Below are 15,659 nucleotides of genomic sequence, written 5' to 3'. Positions count from 1 at the left end.
CTTCCTCTCTCCTCCGCCTTCATCAACTCTCTCACCATCCCCACCATCTCTACACTTCTCTCTCGGTCTCTCTCTCTCTCTTACACTGACGTTTTCTGATGGGTTTTTGTTACGACTCAGAAATATTGCCAAAATCATCTGAGCACTGCCAAAATACATCGTAGAAAAAATCATCCACGCTTTTGTCTCTTCCCGCCTGGATTACTGCAATTCCATATTTTCCCGTTTAACTTTACGTTCTTGCTCCCTCTCCTGATTCTCTGTCCTCTCGCTCTCCACCCTCCCTCTCTCTTTGCCCTTCCCTCCGTCTTGCTCTCTCAGACCTGTCCAACAGGCGTCTGTACTGGGTGGACTCCAAGCTGCACCTGCTGTCCAGTGTGGACCTGAACGGGGACAACCGCAAGGTGCTGCTGTCCTCTCATCAGCACCTGGGACACCCCTTCGCCCTCACCGTCTTCGAGGTAGGGGGGCGCGGTTGAAATGCCCAGTGAAGAAGAGAGAGAGGTGGAGAGAGCATGAAAGAACAGCGCCATCTTGCGGCGCTAAACATAATATATGTATTTGCATTAAGAAAAACATGCAATGAAACATGTACATGAAGTTCATATATATTATGTGAGACATACTGATGCTGGCAAATCAGCCACGATTGCTATGTGCGTTCACACAGATGCGAGCAGTGAGCTCGCCGATGACTCCAGACACCTGACAGATATCCAGAGATGGTCATATTAAGATAACTTTAAGGACATAGGGTGAGGCAGACACAGGCTGTCATTGGCAGCAGCTCCGTGAGTTTTTCCTCTGTCCTGTCCTGTTTATAATGCGCTGCTCAACATAAGGATTTATCAGGACAGCTCCAACCAATTTCACTGTATGAACCAGCCTGGCACAGCTACCATCCATCTTCATCCATCTTCAGCCGCTTATCCGGGATGGTGTTGTGGAGGTAGCAGTTCCAGCAGGGGAACCCAGTCTTCCCTTTCCCTGCCTGCATGGCCACATTAACCAGCTCTGACTGGGGGATCCCGAGGCGTTCCCAGGCCAGCGTGGAGATGTAATATAGAAGCTACCTGTTGACTAAATATGCTCTCCTGGAGCTGGAGAAGAGCGATAATAATGATCATAAGCCTTTGAATTGTGTCATTTTACATCGGGCCCCGGGCTAGTGGGCTGAGGAGCAAAGACAGAGAACGTATGTTGTGAGAGCCAGACTGCGTTTTCTTCCTTGTTTTTCCCTGCAAATCAGCTCACCTTGTTTGGAGACCAGACGACTCCTGGTGAAATATCTCTTAATGTGTGACCCCCTGTCGCCACTGAGTCGTATAGTGTGAAAAACATGATGACTTCAAGACTCCCGATTACAAGACAGCAAGTCGTGTCTTCTGAGCAGAACAGCGATCTGACGACTTCGCAGTGTGTCCGTGCCGTTAAGCGGCCATAATGTAAAACAGTGTGGAAGGTAGTAAGGAGTAACGAGGGAAGGAGAGGAGAGGAGAGGAGAGGAGAGGACCAGATGAGAGGGGGGGATGAGAGGACCAGAGGAGAGGAGAGACCAAAGGAGAGGGGGGGGTGAGAGGACCAGAGGAGAGGAGAGGAGAGGAGAGGACCAGAGGAGAGGGTGGGTGAGAGGACCAGAGGAGAGGAGAGGACCAGAGGAGGGGAGAGGATAGGACCAGAGGAGGGGAGAGGATAGGACCAGAGGAGAGGAGAGGAGAGGACCATATGAGAGGGGGGGATGAGAGGACCAGAGGAGAGGAGAGACCAAAGGAGAGGGGGGGTGAGAGGACCAGAGGAGAGGAGAGGAGAGGACCAGAGGAGAGGGTGGGTGAGAGGACCAGAGGAGAGGAGAGGACCAGAGGAGAGGAGAGGACCAGAGGAGGGGAGAGGATAGGACCAGAGGAGAGGAGAGGAGAGGACCAGAGGAGAGGAGAGGAGAGGACCAGAGGAGGGGAGAGAGGAGAGGAGAGGAGAGGAGAGGACAAGAGGAGAGGAGAGGACCAGAGGAGAGGAGAGGACCAGAGGAGGGGAGAGACCAGAGGAGAGGAGAGGAGAGGACCGGAGGAGAGGAGAGGACCAGAGGAGAGAAGGGGACCAGAGGAGAGAAGGGGACAGGGAGGTGAAGTGTGATCAGTGGGAAGTGCTTTCTCCATTCCTCTCTCTCCAGCACACGCTGTGATGATGAGAAGCTAAGGGAAGAGGGGAAATCCATCATGTCCAACGTGCCTGTGTGTGTGTGTGTGTGTGTGTGTGTGTGTGTGTGTGTGTGTGTGTGTGTGTGTGTGTGTGTGTGTGTGTGTGTGTGTGTGCATCAGTGCGTCCATCACAGCAAAAGTTGGTCCATGTAGATGAATGGCCCTCAGCTGTTGTGCTCTCTTTAGTGTTCTGGCCATGATACAGAGCAAATGAAACACGCTCTCACAGTGCAGCGGCCTGTCCTCTGATAAGGGAACTTTGTTTAGTCATTGGGAGTTGCTTTGTGAGCTCAGAATAATAATTAGTCTTTTGTTTGTTTGGTTTATTTTATGCTTCAGCATGTTGTGTCAGTAATGATGCCCCTGATGATGTCATAATGTCTATGACATCATCAGTGATGGTCACTCGGGCAATTGTGATGTCACTGATGATGTCTGTCTACGACATCATCAGTCAATGTGCGGACTCTCACTTTTCTCTCACTACTGATCACTCGCTGACGTCATCGGTGATGCGAAGTTGAGCAAATTGTGCGCTGAGTGACGTCACTCGAGCACTCCATGATGTGATCAGTGATGGTCGCTCGAGCAATTGTGATGTCATCAGGCACGCGGCAGCCGAGCTGCAGGGCGGGCGAATGGCGAGCCCGCGCAGCAGGCGAGCCTAGGGATCGAGCGCACACTCATCCATGATGAACTTCAATGGAATGCACACAAAATGTATGTAGTCATACTGTATATGTCCTTTAGTATGTATGCTGTATGGATGCTGGATCAGCTTACCAGGAACAACGGGTCAGGTTTCATTTCAACAAAGCAAGTGCATGAGTTCATTTGAGAATGATGAGAAATGGCTCTTTCAGTGTTTCAATGGTTACACAGTCGTTCAGAACGAGGAAGTCATCTCGCCAACTTCACATCGATGCACCGAAAACTGCTGCTTATTATCACACTGCAGAGGCAGGAGGAGAGGACTCATGCATCAAAGTCTGGACCCCACACACACACACACACACACACACACACACACACACACACACACACACACACACACACACACACCCCCCACACACACACACACACACACACACCCCACACACACACACACACACACCCCACACACACACACACACACACACACACACACACACACCACACACACACACACACACACACACTCACACACACACACACCCCCCCCCCCCACACACACACACACACACACACACACACACACACACACACACCACACACACACCCCACACACACACACACACACACACACTCCAGCATTGTTCACCCCCTGCTGAGACACCGTACCCTGAGGAGATGTGGATGGTGGAGGCACACAGAGAGCAGTGGTTTCTCTTTCTCTGGCTGTAGTCTCACTGCACGGCTTCTCTCTCCTCCCTCTCTCTCTTTGACTGGAGGGGATCGACGGGGAAGGAGAGAGAGAGAGAGAGAGAGAGAAATATACAAAGGAAAGAAAGGATGAGAGAGAGAGAGAGAGAGAGAGAAAGGATGAGAGAGAGAGAGAAAGAAAGGATGAAAGAGAGAGCGACAGGAGGAGAGAGAATAAAAGCAGTCAAGACGGGAAGAAAGGGGCCGGCTGTGGCTCAGGAGGTAGAGCGGGTCGTCCACCAATCAGAAGGTTGTTGGTTCGATCCTCGGCTCCTCCAGTCCGCATGTCGAAGTGCCCTTGGGCAAGACACTGAATCCCAAATGAGCTTCATGTCGTTGGTGTGTGAATGGGTGAGTGTCCAGTAGGCATGTGCTTTTAAAGTGCTTTGAGTGGTCAGGAGACTAGAAGAGCGCTATATTTTTTTTTTTTTTTTTTTTTATTTAACCTTTATTTAAACAGGTAAAAACACGTTGAGACCGAGGTCTCATTTTCAAGTGTGACCTGTTCAGACAAGTACAAATTACAAAGACATAAAAACAATCAATACAGTCAGTACAAAAACGAAAAGAAACAAAACATTTAACAAATACATGTTAAAGGTGGAAGAGATTCAGCATGAGCACACCATAGAAGCTCTCTCTAAATCTCTTAACAATAATTTAAAACTCGCAAGGGGAATCAAGCTGGACAGCTTCAGACTCTGCTGAAGCGTGTTCCAGGCCGAGGGGGCAGAGTAGGAGAAGGCCTTTTTTCCGTGCTCAGTACGGACTGAGGGGATGGAGAAAGTGATGAAGTCCTGGGACCGTAGGCTATAACTGGACTGATTACGAGATAGGTAGGATGTTAAGTAAGGGGGCAGTAGACCTATAATGGATTTGTAAATGAATATGTACCAGTGTATGGTTCTACGCATGGAGAGAGATGACCAATTGACCAAGGCATACAGAGTACAATGATGTGTGATGAGTTTACAACCAGTTATAAATCTTAGTGCACCATGATAAACAGCGTCCAGCAGATGGAGACAATTTGCAGACGCATTCATGTACAGGACATCACCATAATCCAAGAGAGGCAAAAAGGTGGCAGAAACCAGCCGTTTCCTAACGTTTAACGAAAAACAATGTTTGTTCCTATAAAAGAACCCCAATTTTAGTTTTAATTTCTTAAGCAGATTGTCAATATGACATTTAAAAGAAAGGCCATCATCAATTATAATACCTAAGTATTTGTAGGTGGACACAAGCTCAATAGGGGCACCCTGTACAGAGGTGATACAGGGAAGAACAGCTGGCACCTTCTTCTTATTTGAAAAGAGCATTACTTTGGTTTTGTCTGCATTTAACACCAGTCTGAGGTGGGACAGGTGGGACTGTAAGGTATCAAAAGCAGACTGCAGACGTTCAAAAGCAAGAGCAACAGTGCTCGCACAACAATATAAAATAGTGTCGTCCGCATAAAGGTGAACAGAAGCATTAATATTTTGACCTACATCATTTATATAAATGGTGAAAAGGGTTGGCCCTAAAACTGAACCTTGCGGCACACCATTAGAGACATTAAGAAAACTAGAGGACAGATCGCTGAACTGCACACATTGTTTACGATTCGAGAGATAATTTTCAAACCAACCAACAGCTTGGGCTGACAGACCTATATCTGTCAGGCTATAAATGCAGTCCATTTACCAATAGAGGAACAGGGGGCGTACGTGTGTCTGTGCTGTAGGCAGGCGTTTGTGTGCTTTGCCATGAACTCAGCACTGTTGAAGTTTCAACCCCTCTGCATTTCTGGCATCTTACGAGGAGATAAACACAAAAGATCTCCTGCAATCCCACACCAATTAAACAAACCAAGCGGCTGCCAACCACAATTTTCTCAAATGGATTGCTGCAGTAAACAAAAGAAACCAGAAGTGCACTCGAAGAGTGAGGAGAGCAGCTCCGTCAAGGCCAACAGTCCAGTCTGCTGTGTGATATGCAAATGTTGTGAATCGGATCCGCTCCTAAATTTAATAGGTTCTTCCTCGGCTCACTTTGAATGAAAATGGGCCCGGTAGTTTTTCGTAATCCTGCAGACAAACAAAAGCACAGACGACATTTTCCTCCTCGGCGGAGGTAGGTAATCATGCAGGGATGGGAACAACGTAACAAAGTGGGAGTGGGAGGCCTTCATTTCAGCTGTCATGTGTTGTTGTTCTGTGGCGTGTGCAGGGGGCGATAGAGGCTTATGGCGCCGCCAGCCGCTCATTTGGGACTGAAACCTGACAAAATCATCCAGTGCTCTTCTCTCCCCTTTCAACCTGAAAAAGACTTCATCCGTTTAGATCGTCTCATCCAAAAAACATCAACCACATGAGCTCGCACGTCTCCCATCGCCGTGATGCAACGGCATGTGTTCAGGAGAGGCTTGAAGCTTTCCGAGAGCCAGACAGGGATTTTGACAATGGAGAGGAGAGAGAGAGAGCGGGGGAATAGAGAGATAATAGAAAGATTATCAGAGACAGAGAGACAAAGATGGGCACAGGGAGAGATGGAGCGACTGTTTTTCTTATCAACACGGCTGAGATTTGTCTTTTATGATTTCAGCACTGGCTGCTTTTATATGAGTAGCTAAAGGTTACCTGAGTCTGAGGGATGGGGAGATGGAGAGATAGAGAGCCCAGTGAGAGACAGAGAGACAGAGAGAGAGATGGCGACAGAAAGGTTAAGTCCATTGATAACCCAGTGCAAATGGAGCTATGCTTGGACACAGCAGCAGAAATAGATGTTTTTGTACCCTACAGTGCCTTGACCTTTGAGAAACCCATAAAACTGTGAGCAAAGCCTCCGCCTCATGGAGACGATGCAGAGGAACAGCGTCTTCTCATGAAACGTACGTCCAGCACGAGATCTCACCAACCGTTTTCCTTCAGCTTCCTGCGTAATCCTATGAATGACCAACGCATTCAGCGAGGAGGCTCGCTCTCCTCCCCGGCCTGTGTGTGTGTCCCAGAGCGCCGTGACCCGCCACCAGGAGGCGCTCCTGTTTCTCCCCGCCATTTTCCAGAAGAAAACAGCGCTCAAAAATTAGACCGGCGTGCCATTTTTGCAGCCTGTCTCCCGCGGGCTCAGTGACAGCGACAGTAGCGTTTGCTCCGGCGTTTGCTCAGCTTCCTGGGTCCAGTTCCAGACTCGATGGTTAGGTTCTACGCAAGTCAAACAACTCGGTTGGGCTTACGGTAAATAAAGCAACACGGTTATTAAGGTTAGGGTTAGGCTTACAGTAAATAACCAAAACGTGAAATTTGACGTAGTCCTCCTGAAGCTGCCGTTTTTGTCTTGTGTCGTCATGTGAAACCTCTTGCAGACTCACTACTGCTAGACTAACTTCTCCAGCTAAGATGTTGGGCCGGGTGCATAGCCAACAACCGTACACCCACACACACACACACACACACACACACACACACACACACACACACTTTTGTCGTGATGGGGAAAAAAAATCACGTTAAAGGATTTTTTTTTATTATTATTATTATTATTATTATACTGTATATGACACACCCCAGATGAAGGGACCACATACATGTAGGCCAATTGTAATTCCCAGAAAATGAGAAAATAGTTTCTTTTTTGAAAAAAATTGTTTTTAGTTTTTTCCCGTTTTTGGGGCATTTTTGCCTTTATTTGATTGGACAGTAGGCAGACAGGAAGGGTGGGGAGAGAGAGAGAGAGGGGATGACAACCGGCAAAGGACGATTCTTCTTTGTTCTCTGAGTTCTCTCCAGTTTAAAGGAGTGTTACTGCAGTTTGACAGAAATATCACAATTATCTCTCACCGCTGGCATACGCTAATCCAGGTATGGTGTGCCTAATTGGAACTGTATGATTTGCCAAATGTGGAGTAATTTTGAGGATTTGCAGTCAGTCAGTAGTGCTGAATATTGAGTGTGTCAGAGAGGATGCACTAAGCACTGCACTCTCCATCACAACATCACTTATTCAGTCATGTTTAAAGCTCTCCTTGATCAAAACTAAGGCCATGCTTTGAGCCTTACTTCAATAAATCATGGTTTGAACAGAGTCTTCAGACCATAAGCCTTCAATTAAAAATTCAATTAAAGTTACCCCAGGCACAAAACGCCAAGGCTCTCTCCTCGACTCACTTTTCAGTCCACAAACTAGTCTAGACTACATCGTCAGTGAAGCAACTTCACTCACTTCTTTTCTTTCTTGATCATTGAATTAGTTCATTTGAATCATTTCCATGTTGCTGCGGTCACATTTCCTCATGTAGCATAAGTGACTCTGCAGGTTCTTACCCATCCTGTGTGTCTGTCTGTCTGTCTGTCTGTCTCTCCCGTGCAGGATCGTGTGTACTGGACAGACTTGGAGAATGAAGCCATATACAGCGCAAACCGTCTGACGGGGCAAGACGTGACAACGGTGGCAGAGCACCTCAACAACCCCCTGGACCTGGTGGTCTTCCACGAACAGAGACAGCCCAAGGGTAAGACACACACACACAGGAAGTATGCTCCAATACAAAGGACATTCTGAAACACACGGGAAGTATGATGAGACAATAATTATGCCAAGAAGACATACTATACATGAAAGAAAGTTTGCTAAAGGTACTGTATGCTAGGAGGTAAAAGTAATGCATCGTACTGTACATGTATCACAACGGTCACATTACCCGGCATTATTATGTCAGTATGCCAACAGCAAGCGAGCAAATGCACGCACCGGTGTGTGTGTGTGTGTGTGTGTGTGTGTGTGTGTGTGTGTGCGCGTGCGTGTGTTTGTGTGTTTCATAGTTGGACTGATGCTCATGTATCTCAGTGTGCTCGGCTGCATGTTAAGTTAAGTTAAGTTAAGTTATCCTTTATTTATCCCCGTGGGGAAATTCATCCTCTGCATTTGACCCATCCTCTACTAGGAACCTTCCTAGAACTAGGAGCAGTGGGCAGCCACTGTGCAGCAGCGCCCGGGGACCAACTCCAGTTCTTTTGCCAGTACCTTGGTCAGGGGCACTGACAGGAGTATTAACCCTAACATACATGTCTTTCTTTGATGGTGGGAGGAAACCGGAGCACCCGGAGAAAACCCACACGGACACGGGGAGAACGTGCAAACTCCACACAGAAAGGACCTGGGACGGACCGGGGTTCGAACCCGGGACCTTCTTGCTGTGAGGCAACAGTGTTAACCACTGAGCCACCGTGCCGTCAAAATGCACTAGCAGTTTCCGTGCTTGCGTGCTTTGTCGCCTCCTCTTAGTCAGAGCTCAGTGCAGGGTTGTCTCAGTGTTGTCTGGGTGCCAGTGGAGGAGCTAATTGTCTTCTCTCATTAATGAATCAAAGAGTTCTGCTCAAAGAGGTGTCTCAGTATTAGACATGTTTTCTCCACAATGCCAACAAAGGCAGGGAACAGAACAACCCGTGGCTAAGTAGGCTAAACGAGGACATGCCGAATGAACTCTCGCTGCTCTGTTAATATACGACTGGTACTCTAGGCGGAAAGGAAACTACGTACATTTGCTATCTGACATTATATGGGAAAATATATAGTTTGTCTGTGGTACAGCTCTGCTAAGTTAATAGTAGACACCAGCTCATTCAATTTAAAGTTGCTCATTGTCTTCACTATTCTAAGCATAAGTTGCACAAGTTCTTCCCCTCTGTCTCACCACTGTGTGTCAGGTGTCAGGTGTCAGAGGGCACTCTGTCTCATGCCTTCTGGTTCTGCCCTTCACTGTCGGGATTCTTATTACCCCTAATATATATATTTTTTTTAAATACGTACATTTGCTCTCGCACTGGAGATTTGCTGATGCACTGTAATATTTGGAGGTAGTGGCACTTTACTTGAATATTTCCGTTTTGTGAGACTTCATACTTTTCCTCCACTACATTTACCTGATGGCTGTAGTTACTAGAATAAGGTTTTACATGTAAAACATCCAAAGCTCATAAAATATGTGTTAGAGTTTAAAGTATGGAATAGTTAGACCTAGCTCCACCTGGACCACCTGCAACATTAAAATACTTACAGGTTAATGCATCAATAATTTAACACTCTGATCTGAACCGAACCGGACCATTCTTCGAAATAACTATACTTTTGATACTCAAGTACATTTTATTGCTAATACTTCTATACTTTTACTTAAGTCAACTTTTGAATGCAGGACATCTACTTTCAATGGAGTATGTTTCCATTAATGTATTGCTGCTACTTTTACTTACTGCAAGTAAAGGATTTGAGTACTTTTCCCTCTGCTGATGCTACTGAAATATTCAGTATCCACTGAAGCCATTTTAAGGTAACCCTGCTCTTCCCCTCTCTCAGTGCCCTCATTTAAATGGGACCCCAAAAGGAAAGATCATTACTTAATGAGCAGCCCCCACGATGCATCTCAAGAGCCGCGTTGGATGTACAGTATGGCTGCAACCACCTCTGATGCCCCGTTCACCTTCACGTCTTTGACACGGTCCCTCAAAGAGCTTCTCCCCCTCCACTTTTTTAGTTGCCTCATACATCTCTAGCCTTGTTTCATTCAACGTTCTCTCACTTCCTTGCTCTCCACTTTTCCCCCTGACCCGTCCTGTCCTCTCATCTCCCCCCACTTCATCTTCTCTACAGCACCTATCTTCTATCCACCTCTCCCCCCACCCCCCGTCCCCCCGTCCAAGAGCAGTACAGATGAGATGATGTGTCGAGGAGAGTCGAGGCATGTCTGACTCAAAGAGCTACAGTGCAGCCTAATGTGGAGAAGAGTGGGTGATCTGCAGACAGTCACTTCATATACGTGTATTGCTGCTGAGATACTGTGAGAAGCACGAGTTGTGTGTAAAGTCAGTGTTCTTGCTGCCTCTTGTGATCGCTCCTGCTGACGTCTGAAACTATGAGTCGGGATGCGAAATTGGCCGTGACCTGACCTGATTCTACCACTTCCTCACATGACAAGGGCAGCAAAGTTTCTTCACGAGTCTGAGTCTATGTTTTGAAGACCCTGCCCGAACCCACGTCTTTTTTCAAAGACTGGGTCCAGACCTGAAAGTGGGTTGTGGAGTAAAGTTGGTCCCCGGATGATTCAGTAGCAATCTGTAGCTCCATCTGTTGTCTTTCTGTTGCAAACCTCTTCACAGTTCTATCCACCGTGTGATTCAAGGTTAGTAGTCAATAGTAAAAGTAGTTGGTAAAAGCACGGTTTTAGATTCCAACGACACCGAGAAGAAACATCAAGTCATTTCATAGAGCTACAGCTTCTGCGCTGCTATGTTGTGTAGCAGTTTGATTTGTTGGTTGGGTGTCTGTCTTTGTTGGCTCTGTAAGCAAAAAAATAGTTCATGCTAGCAGCAGTTTTGTCAGCCAGTTTAGGTGGACTTGGATTCATTTCAAGATGTCTTGGACAATTTGACGCCATTTCCATCGCTCTATCATTCTTCTTCTCCTTCTTCTTCTTCTCCTCCTCCTCCTCCTCCTCCTCCTTCTCCTTCTTATCCCAATCCACGTTTACACCCTCAGGCGGAGGTGACATTGAATGGATTTTCAGCTTGCAGCACACATTTGGTGACAGTGTTGACCATTTCAAAACTCATTATTGAATGAATATTATTATTGTGACACAATAAGGCTTCAGAATGTTCAAGGCAAAGTAATCTTACAGTACTAGAAAGAATTTCTTAAACCCTTTTTAACCCCCCTTTTATCTCTCTGTGTGTGTGTGTGTGTGCGTGCGTGCGTGTGTGTGTGTGTGTGTGTGTGTGTGTGTGTGTGTGTGTGTGTGTGTGTGTGTGTGTGTGTGTGTGTGTGTGTGTGCGTGCGTGCGTGCGTGCGTGCGTGCGTGCGTGCGTGCGTGCGTGTGTGTGTCCGTGTGCATGTGCATCTCTGTAGCCCCAGACACTTGCAACATGGGCAGTCTGCCTAACGGTGGCTGTGAGTACCTGTGTCTGAAGGCCCCTCAGATTACCGACCACTCCCCCAAGTATACCTGTGCCTGTCCTGCTGGTATGGAACTGGGCCCAGACATGCGGCGCTGCGCTATAGGTAAGTTACCTGTGCCTGTCCTGGTTAGGGATGAGTACCGAAAACCGGTACCAAACGGGCCCCGGTGCCGAATTTGTAAATACCGGAGGATCAGTAAGCTTTTACGTAACCACGCAACCAGAAATAGAAACTTAACTTAATATACTTCAACTTAAATAACTTAACATAACATAACTTAAACCAATTCACCCTAACAGTATACATATCATTAGTCTCATAGTATCGTTTGGCCTGGGGGCGGTGTTTACCCTGCCTTAAGGAGCTGCAAACCCACCTAGAATGTACGCCCTGCTACAGCTGTTACACCCTGCCAACTGTGCCAAGTATAATATTTTAGGGGAAACAGTGAATCCTTGTAAAATAGTAATCTTAAATGTATTTCATACAGAAACTAAATACAAAAAATACATGATATCAGCCTTCAAAAAATCTGAACCATACCTACTACAGAACTCAGAACGAATTAGCTGTATATACATCTCTACAGAGAGGGCCTCAGTTAATTACTGGTATACCTCTACAGAGAGGGCCTCACAGTTAATTACTGGTATACCTCTCTACAGAGAGGGCCTCACAGTTAATTACAGGTATACCTCTCTACAGAGAGGGCCTCACAGTTAATTACTGGTATACCTCTCTACAGAGAGGGCCTCACAGTTAATTACTGGTATACCTCTCTACAGAGAAGGCCTCACAGTTAATTACTGGTATACCTCTCTACAGAGAGGGCCTCACAGTTAATCACTGGTATACCTCTCTACAGAGAGGGCCTCACAGTTAATTACTGGTATACCTCTCTACAGAGAGGGCCTCACAGTTAATTACAGGTATACCTCTACAGAGAGGGCCTCACAGTTAATTACAGGTATACCTCTACAGAGAGGGCCTCACAGTTAATTACTGGTATACATCTCTACAGAGAGGGCCTCACAGTTAATTACAGGTATACATCTCTACAGAGAGGGCCTCACAGTTAATTACTGGTATACCTCTCTACAGAGAGGGCCTCACAGTTAATTACTGGTATACCTCTCTACAGAGAGGGCCTCACAGTTAATTACTGGTATACCTCTCTACAGAGAGGGCCTCACAGTTAATTACAGGTATACCTCTACAGAGAGGGCCTCACAGTTAATTACTGGTATACATCTCTACAGAGAGGGCCTCACAGTTAATTACAGGTATACCTCTCTACAGAGAGGGCCTCACAGTTAATTACAGGTATACCTCTACAGAGAGGGCCTCACAGTTAATTACAGGTATACCTCTCTACAGAGAGGGCCTCACAGTTAATTACTGGTATACATCTCTACAGAGAGGGCCTCACAGTTAATTACAGGTATACCTCTCTACAGAGAGGGCCTCACAGTTAATTACTGGTATACCTCTCTACAGAGAAGGCCTCACAGTTAATTACTGGTATACCTCTCTACAGAGAGGGCCTCACAGTTAATTACAGGTATACCTCTACAGAGAGGGCCTCACAGTTAATTACTGGTATACCTCTCTACAGAGAGGGCCTCACAGTTAATTACTGGTATACCTCTCTACAGAGAGGGCCTCACAGTTAATTACAGGTATACCTCTCTACAGAGAGGGCCTAACAGTTAATTACTGGTATACCTCTCTACAGAGAGGGCCTCACAGTTAATTACTGGTATACCTCTCTACAGAGAGGGCCTCACAGTTAATTACTGGTATACCTCTCTACAGAGAGGGCCTCACAGTTAATTACAGGTATACCTCTCTACAGAGAGGGCCTAACAGTTAATTACTGGTATACCTCTCTACAGAGAGGGCCTCACAGTTAATTACTGGTATACCTCTCTACAGAGAGGGCCGCACAGTCGCTGATGATTGTGATGGATATGATGGATTCAGTAGTGTAGCAGACTTGTTAAGTCAGAGCAGCTGATTCTTGGAGCTTGCGGACAGTAACACTATCTTCTGAAGCAGCAATCACGGTCAGGGATTCTCCTGACTTACCTTCTGTTCCCCGCAGATCTCCATTATTTCACTGACCTTATTTCAGCGCTCAGCCGCTCCCCAGCCTCCCCAGCATCGACACATGTCAAGTTCTTATCCTTAATAGACCCTCTCTGTCTGTACGCCAGGTGTGCACAGGTGAGAGGAGGAGGAGAGAGAGAGAGAGAGAGAGAGAGAGACACACACACACACACACACACACACACACACACACACACACAGAGAGAGAGAGAGAGAGAGAGAGAGAGAGAGAGAGAGAGAGAAGATGTACTGTATGTAGGCCACTGTTCAGTGAATCCCTCCTGAGAAAGGATGGGAGAGGGAACATGGACACACACATGCACATGCTCACACAGACAGAGAGACAGTGACACTCCTACACACACACACATACACATACACACGCTCACATACACACACACACATACACACACATAGAGCAGATGTGCGTGCACTTTCACACTTGTGCAGCGCAGGCATTTCTGATGAGCACTCTCCTGGGATTTGGTGTGATAAAAAGGGCTGCTGGTGTTAAATACGTTAAACACCTGCACATTTTTTACTAGACTAGAGAATTGATTTCTTTGTTTATTTGCTTGCTTGTTTTTCTCTCATTTTGAACATCAGCTTTCATTTTTCGGCGTTCAGTTTCAGTGTCGACATTTTCTAACATAAGCACCCATGAAGATAATGTATGCCTTTGACAGTATAATGGTTATTTCAAGTTCAAACATGCTCATAACTCATAAAATAAGTATCTGCAACATGATCAACAACGTTCCTGCCAGCAATGATGACGTCATCGTACTGTAGGTGGAGCTCATGTTGAGTTTTTCTATATATTTCTAAACAGGTGATGGTGAGAATGTGATGTAATTGTCATCAAATTATGATCATCCTTACGTTTGTCCCCATCAGTGCGGCCCAAAACGACCACAACAGCTGCTCCCACCACCACCACAACAACTCCAACTCCAACCACTACAACAACTCCAACGACTACTACAACAACAACTACTACAACAACTACTCCCACCACCACCACCACCGCTCCACCTACCCCCACCCCCACCACTACCGCTACCACCAGTACTACACCTGAGCCCACAACCAGGCGACTGTCCACCACCTCCGTGCCTGCACAGACCCCCAGGAGCGCCTCGACCACACAGCCTCCCCGGTGGCAGAGGACCCCGGCCGCCACCAGCGGCGAGACCACCAGGCCGACAAGCAGCAGCCCCACGTCTACGTCCACACGCACGTCGCTGCTGGGCCCGCTGGCCCCCGACAGCATCCAGAGAGAGGGCAACGCCAACCTCTCCCATAGAGGTAAGGACCGGGGGAAGAGGGGGGATTTGTATGCGTTTTGAGATGAATCGTAATCGGATCGAATCGTGAGGCCAGGGAAGATTCACAGGCCTAGTTACCACCTCTGTCGAGGTTCCAAGCGAGATGAGGCGATACCAACAGGTGACGTCAGAACACTGCAGAATACTGATTGGTCAGAGAGAATCATCGCCATCCATCGTGCACACATGCCAACAGTAGCTACCACTTTAACTTATCCTCTTGTCTGTAGGATTTCCAAAAGGTTCCTGTTTTTTCAACAGTATTTTGTCTTGCTGCTTTCAGCCTCTTCTGAAGTGAAATATGTCTCCTTGCTTAACACACCAAGGATGAAACAAAAAAACTTAACCTAACCGGCTGGCACTCACCAGGCGCTCCGGGAACCGTACTCACCTCTGCCTTGCCAAGCCAGCTGTGGTGCGCTGCTCTGCTGGGAGAGAGGGGCCGGTGAGGTCGGTGGAGCGGCATCTTTCTCCTGGCTGCCTCTCTGACCGAGGCAGCTGGAGCTCCGCTCCTCGGGGCTCTCGATCTCCCCACACGCCCGCCTGGACAGCTCTTCTGCTCAAACAACTCACAAGGTCGAGGCTAGCCATGTGTCTGAGCTGAGGTCAGAAGGTAGAGGCTAGCCGTGTGTCTGAGCTGAGGTCACAAGGTCGAGGCTAGCCGTGTGTCTGAGCTGAGGTCAGAAGG

General features: G+C 47.3%; 1 protein-coding gene across 1 annotated transcript in view; it reads left to right on the top strand.

Annotated features, from left to right (window-relative positions):
- Positions 1–15,659, top strand: part of LOC310786230 (uncharacterized protein) — a gene marked incomplete at both ends in the record, with an annotated part of 366,431 nt that overhangs the window by 341,254 nt on the left and 9,518 nt on the right. The window contains 4 exon segments of the mRNA XM_083647397.1: positions 322–461; positions 7,950–8,091; positions 11,484–11,636; positions 14,541–14,951. Coding sequence (XP_083503523.1) covers positions 322–461; positions 7,950–8,091; positions 11,484–11,636; positions 14,541–14,951 — 846 coding nt within the window.

This window comes from Poromitra crassiceps, assembly GCF_964638095.1.
Source record: "Poromitra crassiceps genome assembly, chromosome: 12".
NCBI lineage: Eukaryota > Metazoa > Chordata > Actinopteri > Beryciformes > Melamphaidae > Poromitra > Poromitra crassiceps.
The sequence above is the reverse complement of the archived record's forward strand: the minus strand, read 5'-3'. Positions and strand labels throughout refer to the sequence as shown.